At 52.9% G+C, this 24,083-nt stretch overlaps 11 protein-coding genes and 2 non-coding genes across 13 annotated transcripts; 5 read left to right on the plus strand and 8 right to left on the minus strand.

The window, feature by feature from the left end:
* Nucleotides 1–524: 524 nt before the first annotated feature.
* Nucleotides 525–2,390, minus strand: CLUP02_04148 (uncharacterized protein; the record flags this gene model as incomplete). The annotated part of the gene is made up of 1 exon (XM_049283164.1): nucleotides 525–2,390. One exon carries the CDS (start codon nucleotides 2,388–2,390, stop codon nucleotides 525–527), a length of 1,866 nt encoding a protein of 621 aa, XP_049140307.1.
* A 2,418-nt stretch (nucleotides 2,391–4,808) lies between these two features.
* CLUP02_tRNA047 lies at nucleotides 4,809–4,902 on the plus strand. Its single transcript has one exon. It is a non-coding gene; the product is annotated as a tRNA-Ile (tRNA).
* A 348-nt stretch (nucleotides 4,903–5,250) lies between these two features.
* On the plus strand, nucleotides 5,251–6,193 carry CLUP02_04149 (uncharacterized protein; the record flags this gene model as incomplete). The annotated part of the gene is made up of 6 exons (XM_049283165.1): nucleotides 5,251–5,312; nucleotides 5,379–5,450; nucleotides 5,513–5,542; nucleotides 5,611–5,699; nucleotides 5,755–6,022; nucleotides 6,085–6,193. The coding sequence occupies 6 exons, from the start codon at nucleotides 5,251–5,253 to the stop codon at nucleotides 6,191–6,193; spliced, it is 630 nt and encodes a 209-aa protein (XP_049140308.1).
* Nucleotides 6,194–6,266: 73 nt separating this feature from the next.
* On the minus strand, nucleotides 6,267–7,078 carry CLUP02_04150 (uncharacterized protein; the record flags this gene model as incomplete). Its single annotated transcript, XM_049283166.1, has 3 exons — nucleotides 6,267–6,459; nucleotides 6,543–6,636; nucleotides 6,793–7,078. The coding sequence occupies 3 exons, from the start codon at nucleotides 7,076–7,078 to the stop codon at nucleotides 6,267–6,269; spliced, it is 573 nt and encodes a 190-aa protein (XP_049140309.1).
* On the minus strand, nucleotides 6,416–6,507 carry CLUP02_tRNA061. The gene has a single exon. It is a non-coding gene; the product is annotated as a tRNA-Arg (tRNA).
* Nucleotides 7,079–7,255: 177 nt separating the features above from the next.
* CLUP02_04151 (uncharacterized protein) lies at nucleotides 7,256–7,606 on the plus strand (the record flags this gene model as incomplete). Its single annotated transcript, XM_049283167.1, has 3 exons — nucleotides 7,256–7,353; nucleotides 7,424–7,478; nucleotides 7,553–7,606. The coding sequence occupies 3 exons, from the start codon at nucleotides 7,256–7,258 to the stop codon at nucleotides 7,604–7,606; spliced, it is 207 nt and encodes a 68-aa protein (XP_049140310.1).
* A 206-nt stretch (nucleotides 7,607–7,812) lies between these two features.
* Nucleotides 7,813–8,590, minus strand: CLUP02_04152 (uncharacterized protein; the record flags this gene model as incomplete). The annotated part of the gene is made up of 2 exons (XM_049283168.1): nucleotides 7,813–8,443; nucleotides 8,502–8,590. 2 exons carry the CDS (start codon nucleotides 8,588–8,590, stop codon nucleotides 7,813–7,815), a joined length of 720 nt encoding a protein of 239 aa, XP_049140311.1.
* Nucleotides 8,591–9,256: 666 nt separating this feature from the next.
* On the minus strand, nucleotides 9,257–11,198 carry CLUP02_04153 (uncharacterized protein; the record flags this gene model as incomplete). Its single annotated transcript, XM_049283169.1, has 9 exons — nucleotides 9,257–9,454; nucleotides 9,577–9,692; nucleotides 9,758–9,804; nucleotides 9,867–10,033; nucleotides 10,098–10,119; nucleotides 10,176–10,695; nucleotides 10,757–10,876; nucleotides 10,938–11,084; nucleotides 11,147–11,198. 9 exons carry the CDS (start codon nucleotides 11,196–11,198, stop codon nucleotides 9,257–9,259), a joined length of 1,389 nt encoding a protein of 462 aa, XP_049140312.1.
* A 531-nt stretch (nucleotides 11,199–11,729) lies between these two features.
* CLUP02_04154 (uncharacterized protein) lies at nucleotides 11,730–13,275 on the plus strand (the record flags this gene model as incomplete). The annotated part of the gene is made up of 4 exons (XM_049283170.1): nucleotides 11,730–12,004; nucleotides 12,459–12,794; nucleotides 13,033–13,126; nucleotides 13,168–13,275. 4 exons carry the CDS (start codon nucleotides 11,730–11,732, stop codon nucleotides 13,273–13,275), a joined length of 813 nt encoding a protein of 270 aa, XP_049140313.1.
* Nucleotides 13,276–13,335: 60 nt separating this feature from the next.
* Nucleotides 13,336–13,692, minus strand: CLUP02_04155 (uncharacterized protein; the record flags this gene model as incomplete). Its single annotated transcript, XM_049283171.1, has 1 exon — nucleotides 13,336–13,692. One exon carries the CDS (start codon nucleotides 13,690–13,692, stop codon nucleotides 13,336–13,338), a length of 357 nt encoding a protein of 118 aa, XP_049140314.1.
* A 959-nt stretch (nucleotides 13,693–14,651) lies between these two features.
* On the minus strand, nucleotides 14,652–15,775 carry CLUP02_04156 (SMP-30/Gluconolaconase/LRE-like region; the record flags this gene model as incomplete). Its single annotated transcript, XM_049283172.1, has 2 exons — nucleotides 14,652–15,142; nucleotides 15,355–15,775. The coding sequence occupies 2 exons, from the start codon at nucleotides 15,773–15,775 to the stop codon at nucleotides 14,652–14,654; spliced, it is 912 nt and encodes a 303-aa protein (XP_049140315.1).
* A 4,125-nt stretch (nucleotides 15,776–19,900) lies between these two features.
* On the minus strand, nucleotides 19,901–20,299 carry CLUP02_04157 (uncharacterized protein; the record flags this gene model as incomplete). The annotated part of the gene is made up of 1 exon (XM_049283173.1): nucleotides 19,901–20,299. One exon carries the CDS (start codon nucleotides 20,297–20,299, stop codon nucleotides 19,901–19,903), a length of 399 nt encoding a protein of 132 aa, XP_049140316.1.
* Nucleotides 20,300–22,707: 2,408 nt separating this feature from the next.
* Nucleotides 22,708–22,956, plus strand: CLUP02_04158 (uncharacterized protein; the record flags this gene model as incomplete). The annotated part of the gene is made up of 1 exon (XM_049283174.1): nucleotides 22,708–22,956. One exon carries the CDS (start codon nucleotides 22,708–22,710, stop codon nucleotides 22,954–22,956), a length of 249 nt encoding a protein of 82 aa, XP_049140317.1.
* Between the last annotated feature and the right edge of the window lie 1,127 nt (nucleotides 22,957–24,083).

The following is a 24,083-nucleotide window of genomic DNA, read 5'->3' on the forward strand; positions in this document are numbered from 1 at the left end:
ATCACCTGAAGTCTCCCATTGCTTTGACCAACTCTTGTTATTATGACTTCTACCGTCACTTAGAGAGTCATCTCATCTTAATTAGTGATCCTGATTGTTCTGGGTGGCCACCTTCATTCACTTTGGGGGTTCTTCAGTTTGATTCATGGTTTTATTGTTCTCAATGTGTATCTCGATGTCCTTGTTCTCGTGAGCTCAAACTCAAAGCCATTGTTCACATGGATTTGCATCCTTGCTCATTCCTCCGAGATTCTTGGGCATTTCCTGATGGGTATCTTGGTTACAAACAAGCCAGAGCAAAGAAGCCAAAGCATAGGGGGCATCTCAAGGGTTCCATCACCCAAAACCCTCCGTTAACTCCTGAAAGCCAAAACCTTCTTCATCTCTCATTGTCGTTCATCGTGGATGCACTTAGTATGAGAAATGCGGTCGGTCAGCAAAGAAGAAAGAAGTGGCCACCAATATGTCCCGGTTCAACGGGTACAGCAAACCCCCAGAACCCGATACCCTGGAAGCATGTACGATTACTGCATCTGTCGCATGAACTGGCGGTACTCCTGGTACTGCCGGAAATCCTTCTCGACGAGATGAATCTGCTGAACGAGATACTCCGAGGCCTGCTTCAGCTGCGCCATCCGACTGACGATATCGCCAACGTCCCTGACTCCACCCGGAAGTTGAGGTGCCTCGCCGGGACGGGCACCAAGCGCCAGGCCCTGCGCATCTCTAGCGAAGCCAGCCATCTTGTAGACAAGCGTCTGCATGCGCTCAACACGCTTGTTGCCGGCGTTGACGCTCTCCTCGTAGCGCTCCTTCTCGAGACGGGAAGCCTCAAACATGGCCGAAATGGCCTCGCTATAGAACTTTTGGGCGCGGGCCTCAAAGTCGTGGGCCTCCATGACGAACTTGCGGAGGGCGTCGCCTTCGGCGGAGGTGACGTAGGCGCCGCGGGGCGCGTCGGTGATGAGGGGCAAGGGACTGACCAGGCCGGCGTGCTCGGTGCGGAGGGCGTCGGCGTGCTTCATCTTGTCCTGGGCCTCGGCTTGCTTCTGGGCGATGAGGGTGGTGAGGCGGGCGATGCGCGAGGCGGAGGCTTGCTCGGCTGCGATCCAGGGGTTGATGGGAGGGGCTTGAGCTGTGGAAGCTTGAGCGGCGGAATCCTGAACAGCAGAGGCCTGATCACCGTTCTCATGAATAGTGGATTCCTGAATGTCAGCCAGGGGCGCGGGGATGGGCGCATCGGTCGGCAGGTTGGCGGCGGAGGGAGTACTGTAGATGGTCATGGGAGCCTCAGGAGCGCCATAGGCGACAGGATTGTTGTCGTTGTCAGAGGGGCCATCAGATAAGCCGACAGGCAAGGAAGCCTCCTGGTCGTTGCAGAAGCCAGCAGGGCCGCCGGGGTTGTAGCCAGCTGAGGCCATGCCATAGTCTCCGTAGCCATAGTCGTCGTTGGCGAGGAAGGTGGAAGGCTCGCGAGTAGGACTGAACGGGTTGCCATAGTTCACAATAGGGAAGTTGGCTGGGTTGCCATAGAGAGAGACGTTGCCAAGGTGCTCGTTGTCCTCACTCATGCCTGGCATGGGCATGTCAGTGACTCTGGCAGGATTATTGAAGAGAGAGCCGTTGTCGAGGCGCTCCTCATCCCCCTTCATACCCGGGATAGGGTTGAGGAAGATATTGGGCGAGATAGGGCGATCCGGAAGGGGAAGTTCCAAAAGATCACCGATGGACGGGCTTCTGGGGGCTTCGGGCATGGGAGGGAGGATGGGACGCAAGTCCTTGGGGACCTCTTGTGCCTGGGCGAGGAAGTTGAGACGGGGAGTGTCCTTGTTCTCAAAGAAGGGGAGCGACGTGGTCGCCTCCTGAGCCAAGTGTCTTCTCTTGGACGATGGACCAGGCACCATATCCTCGACGGCAGAGGCTGGACGCTTGTGGTTAGGGTGGCTGACGACAATAGCCTCGGGGTTCCAAGGGGTGCCGTCAATGTTGTGGACATAATCGCCAGTGATGTCTCCAGAGAGGATCTTCTTGTTGTGGTGATTGATGAGGCCTTGGACGGTCCAATCATTCAAGTGGTGAGCCACATCGGGGTTTTTGGCGTAGAAGTCCTTCTGGAACTCAAGAGCTTGACCCTCGAGAGCAAGCGAGGGCGAAGCGAGACAGAGTGCAATGACGAAGTGCGAGGGAGGCTCAACATTGGAGACATATTCCGCATTGACCTTCCAAAAGAGAGTGCAGTTGGAAGGGTCGGGAGTGTCGATGAAATAATCGATAGTCTTGATGAGTGTGCTGCGGTAAGTGTCCGAGACGGTCGCGGGAATGCGATTGACTATCATCTTCTTGTAGTCGATGATATCAACAAACTTCTCCTCTTCGGCGAAGTGATCCATTGTGACTGCTTTGTCTGCTGCTGGTATTGTGCTTGCGAAGGGTAGGCGAGTCTGCTCAGTGAAAATGAGCAAAGACTGTCAAAGAAGATTGCTGAAGCTAGGTCATGAACAATGAGATTCTATTGTAAGCCTGGTGCTGAATTAGATGTACGGCTCTTCACTGACTTGCATGAGTGAGTATATATACCTGATTCAGAGGCCAAGACGTGAAGCCAATGGCTTCTTTTGAGGATATTGCCTGGTGAATGGCGAGGTGAGAGAGAGGTAAGCGTGTGGAAAAGATCATCGACCGCTCTGGGGAAAGTTGTCAAGAGGAAGAAGAGAGGTTGCTCGGGTGACAGTGGGGGGGAAAGGTCGAACCTGCCGTGAGTCTGTCAATCTCTTCTGAGGAAGGAGCGATGGGTAGGTTAGGGCTGGTGAACACAGCCAGAGGTTGAATTTCTATAAGAACAAATCATGGTCAACAGCTATTGTGAAGAGGTGAGTCGGAATATACACGATTAGGCTTAATGATCCCAAGTCACGTGTTGAGGTATGAAGTGAGGCTGTTGATAAACGTGAAAAGGTGGGTACGAGATGTGAAGTAGTGAGGACGAAGCGTGTGAGGCTGGAGTGTGACGTTGGGGGAGACGAGGTGAAAGTGATTTCGAACAAGGCAATCGGCAATTTTACTAGACTGGCTTATGCTTCCAGTAGGCACTTTGGCTTTAATTTTCTTCATCTCAGCCTGCCCCCTTTTGCCCCTCGATCTTGGTAGCCTTTGCTTTTTTCTTGCTTTTTTCTTGCTTCATGTTGTATTGCCCTGTGTACCTATATAAAGCTGCAGTTGATATGTTCGAAAGGTCCAGTGGGCGATTCCCAGAGACGGTACGTTCAAAATTCAATCTTTCTCTGCAATTTGGGGTCCAAAAACGACTTAAATTTTGTGGTATCGACCATTTCCTCGTCTGCTTTCGTCTGATTCGGAGTAAGCGGATGAAGACTGGATTCAAGGTGGGATATCTCTAGCGGCATGTACGGTAAGGTAGAAAGACCTAGATTATATTCACAGGCGACCTCTGATGAATTCAATCGCACAATCATATGCGGTGTCGTGTTTGAACGTATAAAGGCTCAACTCACGCATCTCGATGTATGTAAGCATTCCTGTTGCTGGGTTCCCATGTTTCCTGGTTTTGTCTGGCTGATGTCTGGCTTGATGGAATTCTGGATTTATTATTTCTCAGAATTTTCCTAGTTATCTGCTGATACGATTGAAAGATTCCGTTCCACAATTTGTCTTTACTCTGTCGCCTTGTGCCTGAGATCTCTCAGAAGTCGTTCTTATTTAGTCCAATCTATGTCCGAACTGCTGGCGATGATTTAGGCCTAATCATCAAGATCATAGAGTCAGCTGCTAATCAGAAGCAGGTCTAGGAGAATAAAAGAGGGTGTTTGAAAGTATCTGTTCTAGGCGGGCACAGAGCGGAGGATAGGAAGAAGGATGGGTCTCATAGAAGAAGCTTGCTGACGAGGATGAGGTACTAGGTGAACGGGGAAATTTGCTCGCAGTCGCAGGCGTTCAAAGGTTGAGAAAATCAGCTATATGACGATGCATCCAAATAGGAAGACGGGAGAAAGATTACGGCGCTGAGTTATCTACCCTTAGACTCTCCAGCGGGTACGTGCTGATGTCCCGGCCAGAGTCATCGGGATCGCTCGCCTCCGGTAATACTTAGCGTCCTCCGGACTCCGGGCGCCCCACTTGCCGGGACGGCGCTCGCGGCGACGGTAGCAGTATTGAAGGACCAAGGTGCCTCACAGCTGCCTTTCGCCTTGTTTGATCCTTTCTATATGTATGCCAGTCAGAATGCAGAGGTGCAATGGAACATGTTCTCAGAAGAAAGCCAAATAATTGAGGGAGAGGCTCAGAGTAAATATCCATCTCAATACATGCATCCGCTTCGAATTTTGCCGGTCGTCTCGCGCTCAACTCGTCTTGCACTTGCTGGAGCATTTGAGCCTGGCGCCGCGGACATATTTTGTGTCCCATTGAGAAGAGGGCGGAACGACTGCAGGGCACTTTAAAGGTATCTGACTCCCAATCTCCGATCTGTTCTCCCCCTCACCAGCAACCTGTCATCCGGACCCCACCAAAAGACCACATCACCCAATCAAAGTCTCTGATAGATGTGGTGCACTGCAGCAATGTACTGCACTAACAGTGCACATCGCCGCGTTGGAACAGAGCATATCGACGAATTCGAGGACAGCGCTCTTTGTGATGAAAATCGGAGTTGCATTGGATGCTTTTGCGGGTTGTGCTTTGTGTATGTGGATGTATGGGCAGTTGCTGCGCCGCACCGTCGCGTGGTGCCGGACCGAGCTTCGGGGGTTGAGTAAGAGTACATAACCCAAATTTTGTCGGAAGTTAAGAAAGCCCCTGTAGCCAAGTGGTGAAGGCGCCGTTCTTATAATTACATCATCAATGTGAGACATGCGGAGGTCGTGAGTTCGATCCTCACCAGGAGCAACCTTTTTGCTCCGAAGCATTTGACCCACCAGCTTAACAATGAATCCATCAACACCTGACGGATTATTTTCTTCTTAATGTATGTGCCACCGATTGCATACATGCCGACTACACATGTATTTCCAAGCCTAAGGTAGTCGGAACCCAGTGGGGCGATCCAATAGTATGTCTTGGTGCATCACGCCTTATTACATACAGTGCGTTTGCTTAATCGTTGGTGTGTAAATGAAGCCTAGAGTTGATTGATATGGATGGGATCGATTGATTAGTCGATTTTTCTCTACCTGGCTAATCTCTTCTGATATCTTGAGTTTAACAAATGATGCAAAGGAGAGGCATCAATATGTAATGTCGAATAATGAGTCAAAGGGCTGGCTCAATTGCATAGAAGGGGGCCATGGTCCTTCGGGGTTTGTGATCTCAAGACAATACGTGCTCAACTAATCCTAAAAGACATATTGACTGACAGTGTGCAGAAGAAGTAGAGAAAACCTAACCTCGAGAAACTTGACAGTTGGGCTAATGGAAAGGCTATTCGATGACGGCTCGTCTGTTCTACAAGGCTTCGAACGCAAGTCATGATTAATGAACAAACAGACACATGAGCCAGATTGTATTCCAAGTGTGACTCTGTAATTGGGTAGGGAGAATTTGCCACAACGCCCGTTGCGAATAAGCTTTTGCAAGTCGTCGAGGGATCCCTGATAGAGGGGAGAAGCGAGAGAAGTCTTCCGACATGGCCAAGAGCCAAAGGTTTATGGAATCTTTAGGAGAGCGGCGATGCCTTACGGCAAGAGGTGTGTATGATACGATTGGAGGGATGGAGTTGAAAGCAGACCATATTTTTTTGAGAATGCATCGTTGACCGCGATTCTGAGAGACTCTCTCGCCTCCTGAGCAATCCTCGACGAAGCCAAGTCCCTACTGATGACGACAACAAACTCAAAAAGCACAAACTCAAAACGACTCTATCGCGTGATCCGGTGACGACTCATGATCATGACGTCTTCCTCTCTGAACAAGCTCAGATTGACAAACTGCAGAGCAAAAGCCTGAGCTTCTACAGGGGACGAGGACCCTCAGTAGCTAAAAGCATCGCCACAACAAACTTCTCGTTCGCGTCACGCTTGAGTTCTGTCACCCAGTTTAAGCTTATCCCTAAATCTTTGCATTCGTGGGCAGAGAGTTTTTCGTCAACGTCCTACGGTTCGTTGCGAATGATTGCAATCATCAAATTGATCACCTTTCCAGTGTCAACGAATCCCTAGACGGAGAGACAGGTTGCCAGTAAGTGCGACTGGGTTTCTGCTTGCCTACGACAGACTCGGGACTTGTTTCATGTTACACGGCCACTCAACCGGAGCTCAGTTGCCGCTCATCTGACTAAGTAGGTGGCGTTCGAGTGTGCAAGAAATGACACACTCGGCATATTCGGCCAAAATGGAAGGGAAACAAAAGGAACAATCACCAACTAGACTGCTGATGTGTAGAATACGCCCAGAGGCAAAAGATTTGACCAGCCTGGGGGTCGAACCCAGAATCTCCTGATTACACGTCCTTGTTACAGAATCGTAGTCAGACGCCTTGCCATTGGGCCAACCGGCCATTTAACGACTCGATGGAGTCGAAGAGATGGATACTCGTTGATGGGAAAGTCAGAAGCAGAATCTGGTCTTATTCCTTTCATGCGAGGGTTGTTGTGGGCTTTATGGTGGATTAGGTCGTTGAAATTTTCTTCAATGTGCGTGCGGCAAAATGGGGACGCAAATAGCTAATTTGGTGGGGATAGGGGGAAAAAAAGAACGAAAGAGAGAAAAGCGCAACAAAGGATGGAAAAAGTGGACTTGCCTCGAGGGGCTGTGGACTCAGACAGGGAAAGCTTCATTTGACGTAAAGCCCGAATCGTGGGAGTAAGATCTTTATTGGTCGTCGATGTCCGGTGCGACCGGATGGAGCGGCCGGAGCTCTCGGACTTGAGTCGGGAGTGTTGGCTAAGATATTCGACTAATTCTACACAGATGGCGAGGTAGCTGCCAAAGGAGGGTAAAGAATCGTGCAGAGCTACATTAACACATCTCGGTTCAGCCACTCGGAAAATCTCATGAGAGAGGGTTGCATTCAATCTGTTGATCAGGTCGCCGGAGAGATCGGGTCCCGTCGCTCGTAAACTTGGCATTGGATGGTGACACTGGTAAGTAAAGATGTAACGAACCGAAGGGGGGAGGGGGGAAGAGGGGGGGGCAAGCAGGAGAGAAGTTGAGACGGCCACAGCGTGCACATGGGTATAACATGACCTGCATGTCTGTGGGTTTGAAGAAGTTGGTGTGGTGATTGGCAGGGACCAGAGTGAAACATGTTTCCATGGGTCCAATTCATGAAACGAGAAAAGGGATTCCTTGGTGAAGAGGAGGCCGCGGACATCATAGCGCCAAGTTATCTCGTCTCACAAATGTATACGCATCGACATATCCGAGATCACTGTGTAGGGGGCGGCGAACACTCGCAACTCACTGCGACTAAGAGACAGAGACAAACACGAAGATGGGAATAAACGTCTGACGCTTGGATTGCTCGTTGTGGCTATGTATGTACTTCCGCACTCCGGTCTCAAACCCCTAACTCATCCAGACGTCTCAATGACAGCTCCTAGGCTGCCTTCTTGAGGCCGTCAGGGACGAAAGCCCACGGACTCGACCACCACTGAGATGGAGGAAGGGTCCCAAAGGGAAGGGGATTTGCCCACGTCCTATGCGGCTAAACTCTTTTGTCACCACATCTATTTGGCCCTGTGAAATCGCCATAACTGCGCATTGTCGTAAACCTCGTGAACCGAATCAAGCAACCAGCACCAGTGCTGATTTTCTCTATCCATTAACCTCCAACCTCCACAACCAGCTGCTGAGACGTAACTCAGTTGCCGTTGTTCTTGCCCGCGGGGATCGCAGGAGCGACAGGGGCAGGTGCAACGGCAGCCGGCTGAGCGGGAGTGATGGGCTTCGCGGCGCCGTTGGGAGCAGCGGCCGGAGGGTTGGCGGCGGGCGCGGCAGCAGGAGGCTTGGGGGCAGCGGCGGGAGGTGCGGCTGCGGGAGCCTTGGGAGCAGCAGCAGGAGGAGCAGCCGCGGGGGGAGCGTTGCCCTTGCCCTTAGCAGCAGCACCACCGGCGGGAGCAGCAGGAGCAGCAGCGCCTTTGCCCTTGGCAGCAGCACCACCGGCGGCGGGAGCAGCAGGAGTAGCGGCCTTCTTCTTCGCAGCACCGGCGGCGGGGGTCGCGGCCTTGCCCTTGGCCTTCGCGGGGGCAGCAGCCTTTGCCTTCTTCGCGGCCTTCTTCGCCTTCTTGGCCTTCTTAGCCTTCTTGCCCTTCTTGCCCTTTTTCTTCTTGAGAAGCTGGCGGGCCCTCAGAGGGACGGCGTTCTCCTCAACCTCGATGTCGGCGACCACACCGCTGGTGGTCTCGACGCCGGCGAACGAGGGGATGGAGATGTCGCGAGCCTCCTTGCGCTCTTCGCGGTCCTCCAAGTGTTGGTCATAGTTGTTTTGATAACTGAAAGTGTTATTAGTCGGCTTTCTCGATACAACACGAGTGATGCTCCTGGACCTACCTGACAGCCCTGCTATCGATATCTGTGGGAGCACTGCTGACGCTAACGATCGTCGAGGCGAGAAGGAATCCGAATGTAAGGAACTTCATTTTGATGGACTGAAGTGAACCGAAGTTGATGAAATATTAGATGATTCTGTGATGAATGTTGAACCGAAGCAACTGTTTCCAAGGGAATGTCTGTATTAAATTTGATACTGTGAGGCCTGCCGTCGAACCAAATCAAAAAAAAATTCAAACGACGCGGAACTGGTCAGATCTTTATGTACTCACTCGTCCTTCGTCCCAAATCAGGTGGCCCCAATACGACTGTGAGTGGCGTGAGGCGGAACATGTCGAGACATTGTGACCGAGGGTGCCTGAAACCACTCTAGCAGGACAGATGTCAATGTGCTGGGCGCTGAGCCACCACTCATGGATCAAGAGACGATTTGTCGATATCCTCATCTGCATCGTAATGAGAATAGCAACAGCCGTTGAGTCAGGCCAACCGCAGAGAGTCGTTTCGGGACTCGGTCCATCGTCGTCCCAAGTCCTTTACATCCAGACCTTCAGAAAGGGTAAGGTGCTCGAGGCAACCGAAACTCTGTTCCCTCGTCCGAAGTCTTCAGTCCCACACCCTTTTCGTATCATGCAGCGCGAACCAGGGCCACCCACAGACTTTGTAAGGTTATTCATGCTTGATTCGGAACTCAAAGGTCGCCCCTGGCCAGTCTCAGGAATAAGCATTGGGGATCCGGAGAGACATCCACACGATTAACCACGACCACGGGTGATCTGCCTGGCTCGTGCCCCTCTTCTCATCCTCTCTTCGCGTTTTTTCATGTTTGAAGGCTGCAAACTTTGTTCAATCCCCCTGATCCCCTTTTGGTGGTTGAAAGATGCTGTGGTTGGGCCGTCGCTGCAGAACACAGCAAGGTCAAACCGCCTCAAACCGCTTCGCTTCGTCCCACCCTGCTCGTCGTCTTCTCGACACCATTCGTTGCATGGTTGCCCACGACTCAATCCGAAAACGACAAGATTCGATAGGCTGGCGGATTAAACGTCCCAGGGGGGGATTGCGCGCATTTCTTGACGTTCTCGAGAACTGCTGATATGCGCAATTGACAAATGACTAGGGCCTGGTGACGGAATAAGAAAGAAGCATAGAACTGTAAATCTGACAGCCCCTTGTCCTTGAACTTTGGTTCAGCTCCGGATATCGTGTTCACCGAGGAAAAATTCAAGGAAACCCGTGATGCGAGGGAATAGACTTACGCGGCGCGGGTGCAGTATGCCGTCGTCGGTGGCCGTTGTCAGTCAAGCTTTTTGACACGGCGCTTAAAAGCCGAAGAGCCGTACAGCTTCAACTAGTAGATGCAGCCACAAGGCTGCCGAAATACCGAACCAGTGATCTAGACAGGCAATCGAACGTCGCCTCACGCGATCCGCAGGTTCCGCCCCCGCGGGGAAGAAAAGGGAATCCAATCTTGGACGTTCGGGCCCCGGGCTAGTATCAGAAGCGTGGTAGTGTGTAGGAGAAACCTGGCGTGCCTGGGCTTTGCGTTCAGCCCAGAAAGGCCCCTTGCCTCAAAAAAGCCTGGACCGCACCACGCACAACCTCGACTGGGCTGTGTTTTCTTGGAGTATCACATGATGTCAATGTCGACAGGTCAAGAGAGGTCGACAAAGGCACCGGCCATGGCCGAGGCGTCCAGGGTGAGGCCTTGGAGGTTGAGGAAACGATGTCCTCCAAGGAATCTGCAGATCCTTTGTTCCATAATCTTTCTCGCGCCTGATATCGGTTGCATATTGGTTACAACTCTTGGCATCCCCGGATTCCTGGTTCCATCGCAGATCAGTTGGTAGGTATTTGGAAATAATCGTTTGCAACTCGAGACACAGGCCACACTGCGGTCCCTCGGGTTCCGATTTTGGAAGTTTTAGACATGAGCCGCTCACTTCAGAGACAAGTTTTGCCGGAGTCGTGGGGACTCTGGGAGACGAGGTGAGCATCGTCGCAGCCGAATCCCAACAGGAAATCCCATCGATCCCACCGGGACGACAAACTATTTTCATTCGAGAGTCCATTTCAGGAAAACCACCTCGTCCGTTGATGAAGCCAGTCAGTTTGACAAAGCCCATGAGGCAATTGAGAACGAGGACGGCATGGACTTGTGTGGCTGAGTACGGCGACTTTTGCTGTCGGTGGCCGGCTAATAGGCAAAACAGTTCCCGCTTCGTCGCAATTATTTCCGAATGGAAAAGCACAGTCACCTGACTGGTTCCAGGAGTTGAGAAGACAGAGACCGTCTGGAATATGTAGTCGAAATCGTCCCTTCGAATCCTCCAACGTCCCGCTGCCTGGAAATTGATGCGCATAACGGCCGAACGATCCTGCAAAGTGTCGTTCACATAGAGGTGTGTGTTCGGGCGCAGGCGGTGCCACAATGCAGACTGAATATGAAAGGGAAGTGAGTCTTCCAGACAGCACTGGCTGACCTGGCAATCGACGGGCCATCAGACGAGGTCGTCATTTTGGCACATCGTGATATCGAAGTGAGATTATGCTCCGCGCTGGTGTTCCGTAGGGTTCCGGGAGAGGCTGACAGCTGCAGGAGCTGAGATTAACTTAAGTTGGCTGGAGGTTCAGATGGATATAAGAACCAAAAGGCAAAAGAAACTCTTCTAGTGCAGAAATTATGGCAAGCACTCTCATGGCAACTTAATTGCGCGCAGTGGGCAACGAAGGGCCCGGTGCAGTCCGTCATGATAGAGTTGGGAGGTTAACCTTAGATTGGAGAGCTTCTTTTCGCGTGATTGATGACGACTTTCTAGGTTCCTTATCTGCCTGCCCAGACTTCCATGTCTGTCCCAATCTACCTAATCGGCTTATCGGTGTTCTCTTATCTTATCTCACATGGTAGGAGCTTTCTCAAGTGTGTTTAAACAATACTTGTGCTTTAGCGTACTATTAACTGTCTATATGCATCTAGACGCACGTCACTCTTTCTAATCCAGTAAAGATGCACAAACCCGAGTCATCTCCATCTTCGCATCCACGTCAACCATTGTTGCTGTGATGCAGTGCACATATTCTTCAACAATGTGACACAGCCAAGCAACCTCCGATCGTTTCTTCACTACCACGCTGTCTGCCAACGAGCCACACACATCATCAAACACACATACACACACCTGCTGAAGACGAGCAAGTGAGGTTGCGTGTCGCTGCCCGCGTTGCATCACAATGCCCGGTGACGAAGAAGCTGCCGCAGCTTCAGCACCAGCAGGAACAGGAACAGCAGAACATACAGCCACACCGCCGCCAGACGCCAAGATCAGCGCCGCCGATGGCCGTTCTTACTGGCAGGGCATCGATGCCGACGTGAACGGTATGCTGGGCGGTTTCCCCTACATCAGCAAGGTCGACCTGCAGGGCTCGCGCAACTTTCTCGCCAAACTGGGCATTGGCTCGAAGAGCGGTCTGCGGACGGTGAGCCGCGCTCTGGAAGGCGGGGCCGGGTGAGTTTTTCTTGCGACTTTCTTCTCTTCCGTCCGGTGTACCCGTACATTGGACATGGCTTGCGTTTGATTTTCAAAAGTCGACCTCGCAAACTTCATATCCGTACACGCCCCCTGGCGTCCCTCACCGCTATCTCAACTCACCGCCTCCCAACCTTTTTTTTTTCTTTCTTTCTTTCTTTGCCTCTTTCTGCAGTTACTCATGCTCAATTTACTCCATACTCTGTCTCACTTTCACTCTCTACCTACCCTTACCCACCGCAACCGCAACACTGCACGAGCGGGCCGAGCTAATGATTTGCCTCTCCTGACCCGTTTCTTCAACCCTTGTCTTACTTTTTGCATCTCATGTCGGAACCTCTCACCGTGGTGTACGGATACTTGCTGCAACATCCCTGTCTCCCCGGTTCAAGTCTCCGTGTCATGCAGACCCTTGCTAACCCCCAACCCCCAGCATCGGCCGCATCACAGAGGGTTTCCTTCTCGATGTAGCTGAACAAGTTGACATCGTCGAACCCATTGCGAAGTTCACCGCCGCTCTACAAGAAAAGTCTGGCGTGGGATCCGTCTTCAACATTGGTCTCGAGGAGTGGAAGCCACTTGATGGCACCGCCTACGACCTCATTTGGAACCAGTGGTGTCTCGGCCACCTCACCGACGACCAGCTTGTAGTCTACATGCGCCGTTGTAAGGCCGTTGTTGCCCCCAATGATGGTCTCATCGTCGTCAAGGAAAACTTGAGCACTAGCGGTGTCGATCTATTCGACGATGTTGACAGCAGTGTGACGAGGTGAGTTCACCTTCAAACCTATCATCTTCCTCCCCGACTTCCTACCCTGGTCTATTGTCGCCAAGCTCTCCCACCACAACCCGTCATGTTGTTGGAAACTTTGCCTCAGTAGCGGTCATCAGTTTACTCTCAATGGCCCACGTAACTGGATGGTCTGCGGCGCATGCAAGACACCTGCATAATACATGTACATACACATACATACACAGGACACTGACGCATGGCAAACGCAAAACAGGGTGGATGACAAGTTCCGCGCCCTCTTTCAGCAAGCGGGTCTGCGCCTTGTCAAGACGGAGCTGCAGAACGGCTTTCCCAAGGATCTATTCCCGGTACGCATGTATGCACTCAAGTAGCGGGCTGGAAAAACCAGCGGTGGCACGGCACGGCGACGGCGGCGGCGGCGGCGGCAAACCATGGATCCGGGGCTCATCGCCGGGAGACCAGGGGTCCTGGAGGCCGGCTGGAAGGGCTAGACTAGGCCCAGGTTAAACCCAAGAGACACAATCCCGCAATTCGATTTTTCCCTTCCCCTGGCAGTCTAGCATGGGAATGGGATGACATGGCGGCTCGGGCTCCGATCTACTGCACGATGCGGCAGCCCCCGGTCGTTCGTTCCTTTGGGGAGCCACTTTAATTCTCCGATCTCAGAAAACCGGGACTGCGAGAAAGCAAGAGCGTAAGAGAGGGAGAAACACCCGGCCGGACGGCGGTACCTGGTCCGCACGGGTCTTGTATGTATGTGTACATGACCCGCGACCAGCCTGCCACGTCGATGTTGCAGATGCAGCAGATAGGCGACGACGGACGACAGGTGTGGGTGTGGTGGGCGTATACAAGACCGCCAGGTTCGTTGGGTTATGCTGGGCCTTGTTCCCCCTCCGCGGGCTACATACATGGCCTTTGCCTTTCTGCATATACACTAGCGATGTCGGACGTCACTAGCTGCACCTCTTCCCTTCGCCGCTGCCATACGTCCCGCGATGGAATGCAATGGGGTATGACCAGTTGGGCATGCAGTGCAAACGCAGCAAGGAGCTGAGACTTTGCGAGAAGCATTGGTGCCCAAAAGCAAAAAGAAAAAAGCCAGTTGCATCTCCCCTGCTTCTTCCCACCCTCCGTATATGAATGGACCTGAACGGTGTAAAAGTGAGGCGAACCTGCTGCATGCTGCAGTTCTATATACAATACGGAGTGCATATCACCAACTCAATTGGCAACACACATGAGTCAAAGGGCTCTTTCCTAGGCAAACCGCCAAAAGATATTATCGTGAAGCGCAAGAAGCGCAGGTTAGACAGGGTGTTTAGGCCTCGGACCCGGTGCCATCGACAACGCATTCTGCTTCCAGTCCCAATGAAGCCATCGTCGTCCACGTCCGTGAGAAACCTGGCCATTGAAATGTGACGATATCAAGGTAGCATGAGTCTTTAGCAATCGATAACGAGACGCGGGTAAGCACGGCGACGAAGAGAGGGAGGCCGGGAGAGAAAGAGCGGTGTCGTATGCTTCATTGCCGTCATCAACGCATCCCACTATCACCCTCTTGCCTACCTAGTTTCCTTTGGAGTCTGGACTCAGAAACCCTAGCCATTCATTTTTCCAGCCCCCCCCGAAGTACCATAGCTCGTGTTCCATTGTGAGGGTATCGTGAAGGACGCGCTTCGTATCTGATGCAGCTACGTGACACATGCCCCCATGCTCATCAGACCCCATCCGTGGGAATCGCGGCCATGAACCCATGAAACGAGACCACGACCTCAACCACGATACGCGCTACTTTACCCCAAACTCACGTTGAACCCTCAATCCAAAGCCCGGATCCATCTCCCCCTCCCCGGGAAAGCCCCCCCTCCATCAGAGCTTAAACTCAAACGGCTCCAGACCCCTGGCGCCAACATCGACGCGGAACAACGCGCCCCCAAGCTCCCTCTGCTCCTCGGTCCCCTCGTCCTCGCCAAGCTGCGCCGTCGTGATGAAGAGCTCGGTCCCGACGAACTGCACGCAGCTCGTCGCCAGCGTCGGCACGCGCACCTCGCCAAGGAGCTGACCCTGGGGCGAGATCTTGAGCACGCGACCCTCGCCGTAGACGGCGTGCCACAGGTTGCCCTCCGTGTCGACGCGGAAGCCGTCGGGCTCGCCTTTACCGTCGTGGGTGTAGAAGACGCGCTTGTTGGAGAGCGCGCCGCCGTCGGCGACAGAGTAGTCCCACGCGTAGACTTTACGGTCGGTGGAGTGCGTAAAGTACATTGTCTTGTTGTCCGGGGACCATCCCACCGAGTTGGGGATCAGGATATCCTGGAGGACTTGCTCGTTGCCCGACTTTCCGTCGAAGCGGTGCAGTGCGCCTAAGGGGGGAGGGGGTCGGTGACCCCGATGAGTGAGTTCATGTTCTTCTTACAAGGTTTCTTCTGGTGCATGTTGGTTTTTTCGGGAGTGTGCTTGCGGTGAAGAGGTTTGTGTTGTCATGACGACGGGGGCTGTGAGGTGAGTGAGAGATGCGGTGTGACAAGGGTTCATGTCACGTCCCCCGCCGAATGAGAGAGTATTCGTAACATACCTTCAACCTGGAAATCACCCAGCCCGAAATCCGTCATGGTACCAAGCCAAAACCGTCCGTTCGGGTCGACGGCGCCGTCGTTGGACCGCAGCCTCTCATTGTGCCGGTCGTGCAGCTTGGCGACGTACTGGTACTCGCCCGACCGGACGTCGAGCACGGCGATGCCGTACTTGAGGCCGACCAGGATCTTGTCGGCCGGGTCGACCCCCTCGACGTCGGCCGTCACGCCGACGGGCACGTCGAGCTGCACCGTCCGCAGGGACTCGGGCCCTTGCTCGAGGTTGACAAAGTGGACCCTCTTCTTCTTGATGTCGACGAAGCGGAGGATGTTGGCCGCCCTTTCGTAGTATGGTCCTTCGCCCAGGCCGCAGTGGATGTTGAGGTACGGCTTATCGACCGTCCATGTCTGAAGAGGTGCCATTCTGTTTGGTTGTACAGAGTGAACTTTTGTGTAATATCGCCCGGCAAACTCGATCCAAAGAAACGTTGTTTTGGTCGGATTGTCACTCTGTCCTATACTTGATACTACTGGAGATTCAAGAGTGAGGGATTTCGCGATGGGGAGGTTTAGCTATATCCTTGTACAGATAGTAAACCCGGGAATGCTGTCTGCGTAAACGAGTCGTTTCGCTCAACAATTACCCGAAGGAAACCCGACCGCACCACGTTTTTTTCTCGGTTCGGTTCGTCACTCCGCAGACACTCCGCCCGGGTGAGAAGAAAGCGTCTTTTTGGAGAAGTAAGAGATGCAGACGTCACGACAGCGTCAGCGGAGTCATTCTATTACCAACTCTGTAAAGAGCCAACTTTTATCAATGACAACTCGCTGGTGATATCCCGCCGTTCCGCTTGGAATTCTGTTATCTGGCCTTTTCCCCTGGGATGAAGCATCTTGCCCACCCCGAGAAGAACCACGGAGCCAGGCGTTCGTATTACCCGAATAGTCGAGTAAATACGCGGAAGACGGGCCGCTTAGCCTCAGTCCCGCGATTTTGTGTCTTGAGGAACGAACACAAGATTGATCAAAGTCCACAAGTGCACACACATACAACACACGCACACATTTGCATCGAAGAATGGAAAACCACACAGGTCGACAGACTTGCCCATCTCGAGGCCTCCCATGATAACTGAAAATGGGAGACGGAATATCCCGTGTTGAAGAAATTGGTAGCCTAAAGTGACCTAGGAAATTTCCCTAAGGAGAGAAAACAGGCCAAAAGAAATAAGATGCAAAAAGCGGACAAGGGTAAGAAAATGTTTCAATAAAACTTCAAAGAAAATTTGACCGGCAGATCTCAGCAGAAAATCTCCTGATGCAGCTCATCATTGCCAAGTGGGCAGAAAACAAACACAAAAAAGCCAAGGAGCGAGCGACGCTTGTCAACCCTGTATCTGTAGTTTGTTCGGTTCCTGATGGATGATCGTTGCCCGCCGAGGGCGATCTCGTTGGTTTGGAAACTTTGTATCATGTCGTTGTAACTTTGTGATTTCGTACATAGCGTAAGTTCATGATCGACCAACAGAATGAGATTCATTAGCAAAAAAAAAAAGAAAAAAAAAAAAAGAAGAAACCCTTGCACCAACAGAGTTGTGACTGGAGTTGAATTCGCAAGGCTAAGAGGTTGTTGTTGATTCAAGACGAAATGTTTGCTTGCAGGCCCCCCAACGCCCAGTTCCGGGGGCCCGGGGAAGCATTGGGTGCATGTTCCGGTACGGCGGTGCCGCGGAAACAAACTTGTGGTGAGTGAGATGTGCCAGATCGTCCGCGCCCCCGTGACCCTGGCCCGTCGCGGCCGAAAGTTGAGTGAGTGAGTGAATGAGACCTTGTGCGAATGAGTGAGTGAGCTGTGTGCCTGTGAGTGAGTAAGTGAGCCGAGGGCCGCCTGTCTGGCCGCGCCCCCAAACGCGGTTTCGTCACTTGTGCAAGTGATGTCTCTCGCCATTTTTTTTCTTTTTCATCCGAACGTTGGTCCCAAGAAGTGTTTGCAAACAAGCCGTTCAATTCACGTGCCGAAACTGGCCTGCGCGTAACGGTTTCCCCTTATTCTTTACTTCCTCGGGCTTGGCTACGAGCCTCTAACCTCACCTTGGCTCCGTTGCGAACCCCTCCAGAAGGGGGTCAAAGCAGCTTGTAGCTGTCACGTCTGTCAAGCGAAACCCGCTACGCTCATCGAAGATTGGAGGAACAAATGGAAGATGACCAACGCGAGAGGGACCGAAACAAAAAAGGATGACCCGCTCTAGATGTATTTGAATACGAAGAAATGGGAGGGGAATGGATGGACATTGTCCAGGTTTTCGTATCAATCCAATGGTACCGCACCCAGAAGGGCCGAGGAGGGACCTTGAGCCTTGAGGTGAGGAGTTCATGGGCCAGTCCAGGCCAACAAGTTTCCATCATTCATGGGGTAGCCGTTCATGTAGGTAAGTATGCTATGCAGTGCGGCCCCCTCCCCGATTGAAATGTTTTCATCATCATCAAGGGCTTTTTAGGGGGTGATCAGACATCAATGATCGCCCGCAACCCGGGGGGAGTTAGCAGCGTCTCCTTCTTGCAAATTTCCCGAACGAGGGGTGGGGTTGTAACGAGGGCTCGTTCACGGTTCATGGGGAGGGATTTCGCGCTCTCATGAATCGTGCAGCTGTTCATTCGGGTGCGGATGCGGGTTCAGGCGGGAGTAACCAAAAAAGAACCATCGATGACATGTATATGTAGCCTTACGAAAACAGTAACTGCGCGCATCTTGTTGTCAAGATACTTTGTTTGCTGTCCATACAATCGCCTGACCTTGGAGTGAGAGGTTGATTGGCGCGCTGGCTCCGGGAGCGATGAGCATCGTGCGAGAGAAAGTGTGTTCCTCGTCACGAATGCCTCCAGAGTCGTATCGGTTAACAGCTCCGTCGCCCTGACGTCGCAAGCTACTCACCAGTGACAGTGACGTTGGCGTTGGAGCTGCCAATGTTAATGAAATGGCGAACCTCTTATTAGGCGCGCATCACTCATCCAGCCAGGCAGCCCCCAAACCAGGTAGGCTTCAAGCAAACCCAAGCAAGCACCTTGCCTCTCTTCTCACCCCAAACGGCTTGCTGCATAACGAGCAGCAACCTGCACGAGGCGGGCACACGGGTCACCCGCTGGCCAAAAAAAGCCCGTGTCATTGATCATCACGCGCGTCTGTGCCTCTCCTCTTTCTCTCTCCCGTTACCTATCGACAACTTCGTTTCCGAGCTTGGTCTGGTCTGTCCAGCAAAGCCAGCCAGGCAGGGGGGTAACGGAGTACGGAGCAGGAAGAGGTCGAAGTCGGTTGAGACTCTGAGAGAGAGAGGGTTGGGCGCATGAACCACGGCCCGTGTGAAGCAACCGTTTATTAGTTGCAGCTGCAAGACGCATGCCATCCTCACATCACGTATTATCCGCTATCCGCTTCCGCTCCCCCTCCCTCCCCTACCTTACTTCGCCGTGCCTACCCGCCCTGCCTTGTGCCAACACATACCTAACTTGCTTCGTCAGGGTAGCATTCTCTCTCTTTTTGGCCCCCTACCCTTGTTTGCTAAGGGGGTGGATGAAAGAATGACTGAAGAGAAAGAGGATTAGATGCGTGTGTAGCTGTCCCCTCAACTCATTTGCCAGTTGGCGAGATTTGAGACGACATCGATCGTCTTTGGCCAGGGAAGCACCATCCACACGATCGTCGGCGCACTCCAAAAGTATCACCTTTCAAATTTCTTCTTCCTTCTTTTCGTGCGTGCGTCTGCGGCCTGTCAGGGAACCAAAGAAGAAGTAGAGTCGTCACAGCACTAACGATACCGCGCCAATTCATGCGAGTGGACGGTTCGGTTCTATTGGATGTGCGCTGCTGCTGACTAGTTTGGAAGCCAAATTACTAGGGACGGGCCGGACAGTGAAGACGGGCAGGGAACAGGCATTCAATCCTCTCTGTCTCTCTCTCTGAACGCGCGCTGTGTGTTATTAGATGTGACCTGTCGATGTCGAACGAAATCATACCATCATATATGCTTTTGGTGGCTTGGACGAAGGGGTAAAACCTGGCAAAGCGACGGGGGCTACCAAGCTCTGGAGTTGGTCTTGTAGAGCACCGAACTTGTTCGTGTTCTGAAGCATTCAGCAACACACTTACATGCCGCTTGGAAACTCTGAATGGTGGCGGAATGCAGCTTTCGGCTACCAACAGCATGCCAGTGTAATATCTGCCCAGCAACCCAAACAATATCCCACCTTACATGCGCTCTGGCCTGGCTGGGTTCAGGCGTTGACGGCAGTTGATCATCGTAATTAACGATACCCCCATTCCTGTCGTCGTTGCAGATGTCTCACTTGTCTCATCATTATCAACCGTGAACTTCGGCCCTTCGGTGGGGGTTCATCTCGCAACTTCCCACGACGCAATGTTAGAATTTGGGCGCGTGATTGATATTATTGCGTCTCCCACACTCGCCGGCCCCTCTCTTAGGCTCTTTTAGCCCAGGACCCCGAATTGGTCGAAACTTTGTGACGACTAACACGGAACGAAACGTAGCGCCGTCAAAGACCGCCAAACTTTTCTGTCTTAGCTATTCCAAAGCGGTTGGTTGGTACAGAAGGGCCTTGATAAACTTTGGAGGTCTGCTGGGGGGCAAGTGTCGTGGTACCAATTGGATAGATTTGCTTGCCGTCAAACACCATCATCATCATCGCATCCACTCCGAATAACGGAGCTTTGGGTCGGTGATGTACATTAGTAGTATTCGTAAAGGCGTGCTGGCGATGCCATCTTATCAAGGGCATAACAATAGACTCTATCCCCTCTTTTTTTGCCCAGAGCCTGCAATTATGCCGCAACCTACCTGCCCAGCACGGTGCTTGTTTCGCGCGTCGGCTCCGGAAGCGACGAGTAAATGAAAGCTTGAAAACCAGGGGAATGCCTCCAGATAGCATAGCCATGTTCCCAGCTCGACGTTACATCCGGTCGAGTTCATACTCCCTGCGAATGTCGCGAACAAGGTCCGATGAGATGAGCGTTGCCCGTTCGTCTCGAATCAAGGAGGTACGCTATTCCAGTCCCGACGTTGCTTCCCTTGGCTCTGGCACATTGCGGGCTGAAAGCTCTTTGAAGGGATATCCATGCCCGCGGTCTCGAGACGTAACATTTCTGAAGTTGATCAAATTTGAGCCTCGCAACGGGGTGTGAAGCCAATCTTGCGGCGAGACAGGGTAGGGTTCCTCTTTAGCCCTGATATGCGCCTGCGCTGTCTCCATATTGCACTGTACGAAGTACTGCACTGCCTCTCATTCATCATCTCATTCCAGTCACAGAAGCGGCTGTCGCCAAATCACCGATGTAAGTTTGGTGTGACGCATCACACAGGTCGTGGTTGGCTCTGGACATTCGATACTCACTCTCGTCACGGAAAGCTCGGGGAGCTTCGCGGTAAGATACGCGCGCGTAGCTCGCGGTAAGACCGGAAACAGGTTTGAGCTGGTCTCGTTGTCGCAATAACCCCCGTTCATCGGACGTGTGCTGCAACTTCTGTAACTCAAACCAACTATCTGTACTCCGTACTCCGTACACTCAGTCTGCATAAGTCAGGTCCCTCGCGAACGTGATTTCGTCTGGCGAGGTGATCTCGCGCGCGCGCACACACACACCCGTGTTCCACGACTAGGTTACTGGTAGGCTGGTAGGGGTGCATCGCGTGCCAGATTCCAGAAGCTGGGATTAGAAGGGCAGAGCCGAACGAACATGCCGGATTGCGTACCAGCACAGCATCGTTGTTTTTCGCGGAAGCGCGAAATATCCCGGAAGGGCTAAGACAGTGGTATTATTGCGGCTATCCACTCGTTTGGAACGACTCATTTGGTGAGGCGGGTTAGTGACTTTGCTGGCGGCGGGAGGCAACCGCCTCTTTGCGATGATTCGCACCAAGCACCATGGTACTCTTGTCGTGGGCTGGCTGGGCTCTTGCTCGTCAGCTACGTCGCTCTGCTAGTCTATCCTGGTGTCTAAGCCTCTGAGGTATTCGTAGGCTGTGAACCGTTAGGTCAAGTATTCGTAGCGCTATGTGAGTGTCGTCTCGTCTCATCTGGAACGAGACCAAGGTACCTCTGTACTCGGCCTGTCCCTGAACACCTTACCGTAGGCGATAGACAGAGGTGTCAGGGGCCGCATATTGGGCCGCAGGTCGCACTTCCTTCCTTCTGGGGCCTTACATAGAGCTTATGCAGGTGGCCACGGTGCATGTACAACGACACGTCCCGCGGGTGGTGCTGTGCGTTGCTGGGGGCCAAGGATCTGATATCACACGTCGCGTTGGTAGGGTTGGCAGCCGCGGGCGTGATATAATGACTGACTTGCGCCGACCACGCTGGAAGACAACCAATAACAGTCTCCGTTCAGCTTCGAAAGCTGCTGGATCCTCTCAGTGTCTATGAACTCGGCACCTAAGGCGCATATGGCCTGGCTGCCAGAGGAGAAAGCCTGGCAGTGGGCCGCTCAGAAGAAACCAAAAAGAAAAGCCGACGTGAAGAATGAGTTCCTCCCCAGAGAGAAAATTAAACGATAATACGAAGAAGAAATGAGACACGGTGGAAGGGCGTGGGTGGGAGACCATTGAGTGTGGAGAGAGAACAAATGGAGGGTGAGATGGAGGGTCTTCCCAGAGAATCTCAATTCCCCAGCTAGGATCCTCTTCCCTACATAGTCCTCCGCTCCCCATGTCGCCGCAAGTGACCGTGTGACGGGCAGCTGGAGCAGAAGCAGAAGCCTGTGCCCGGTGGCCGGTCATAGTCGGTGTCGGCTCACTGGGGCCATCTTGGGAGCGTGGGAGCATGCGAGGGGGGGAGCCTTGCCGTCAAGGATGGTTGGTTATTTCAGTTCGTAGGGTTGCCTGCAGGGGATATTACATCGAAATCGATAGTGGTGTGGGGAAGCTTTTTCTTGCAGCGAAGAAGCAAACGAAACAATGGAGGCAGGTTTGACAATGAATGCTCAATGGAATGCTGAGAAATAGTGCGAGGGAGAGATAGGATCAGATTCTGGAGTGATGATTGTAGCCTCTTTGGAACTATGCATGTCTCGTCCATCCTCCAACATTAAACAACGGAACAGGCCAGCTGCTGAAGTTGGATCACCGCCAACCCCCTTCGGACTCGTTGCAGATTTGTTTAGCCATGATGAGGTCGCCGGTGATACGTTACCAATGGAAGCATCCCGTTCACAGTGGGCTGAGATGCACGCAAGATGTGGCCATGTCTGCTGGCGACCCGCTCCTGTGGCGTATGTTCGCTGCCATGTCCCAACGAGGTTTTTTGTCCGGCATCGATCCAGAAGCAGCGACCGTGGCCGCCCGTGAATGGTGTTCCAGGAGGCCGGGAGGCAGGGCTTGCATGGCATGGCACGGCATGGCCTGGACGAGGATCCTAAGATGCAGCAGGCGGGATCAGAAGAAGGTGGTGAGCATCGCATCCATGGCCACGGTCAACCTGCCAGGAGTGCCAGGAGTGCCAGGAAGTTCATCTATTCAACCCACCCGACACTCGATGTGATGCGCGCAATATGTTTCCACGAAGCGGATGCAGCATGCGTCCTAGTGTGGGTCTAAACAGACCATCGGTCTGCTAGCTTGCATGTTATGGGGGTTAAACTTTGCACGTCAACTGACCGCCTTCTACGAGCGTGGAATGGATTTGCCTGTATCTGTAGGGCTAGCATGTAATCATCAGTTGGGGAGGTCTCTGGAGCTTGCCGGATTCACCTCGAGAGGGGCAGATACACGAGATGTGCGACTCAGGTCCCTGCTTTGAGAAGCTCCAGAACCCAGACAAAGTCCAGTGACTATGGAACTCTGTAGGTACTACCAGCCTTCGGGACGGACCATTGGTCGTCTTCTTGCAGTCTGCGCAATGTTTCAATAAGACACGGCGGGAATAAGACGCTGCGGGCGTGTCGGGCAGCAGTGAACGACAAGTTGGATAAGTGAGAGCGAAGCAGAGGCAGAAGCGTGTTTGTATCCGTTCAAGCGCCGACTGCATTGCTGTGCTGTCATGGAAGAGCTGTCGGTGCATGAGACAGAAAGCGGTCATGGTTTCTTTGACGGATTGTGTATGGCATAGACAGACATACACCGTACTCTGTAGTTCGTACACGTATGTTTCCATAGTGCTCGAATCGTAGAGCCGGCCTGGACGTGAATATGACAGGTCGAAATTCGATGAGCGTGAGACAGAAGGGCCTTCCGGATCAAGATCGCCGCAGTGGGCCGGAGAGAACAAGTATCCATAGCGTCTGGGAGTTGTGTCCGTCCGCTGGCTGCGGGAGGAATGGATGAGACGAGATCGTTTTTGATGAGTCCTTGTCGTCTTCTCGAAAAGACGGTGACGGTGACGTTAGAACAAGCCAGGGCTAGATTCCGTCTTCCGCGAGAGAAAATGAGGAGCCAAAACGTGTCCAAGGTGCAGCTGGGATGGCGTGGGCTGGGAGGGCAGGGATAAGCGGTAGGCATGCCAGCCCAGCTGCCCAGGGCCTAGGAAAACCTACTCCAGCGGTGGAGAGGGAAGGCAGACAAGAACGATGGCGAGGAAGTGGTTCCGTTGAGGATACCTTTAGCAAGCGCGGACCAGGAAAGCCCCAGGGTGAGGATGGTTGTGGTTGTACAGGCGTGAAGTGTCAGGGAACAGGGGATAAGGAGGAATGTGGATGCGTCATGGGTGCCCAATATCCAGATGGTTC

Source organism: Colletotrichum lupini, chromosome 2 (genome assembly GCF_023278565.1).
Source record: "Colletotrichum lupini chromosome 2, complete sequence".
Taxonomy (NCBI): Eukaryota; Fungi; Ascomycota; class Sordariomycetes; order Glomerellales; family Glomerellaceae; genus Colletotrichum; species Colletotrichum lupini.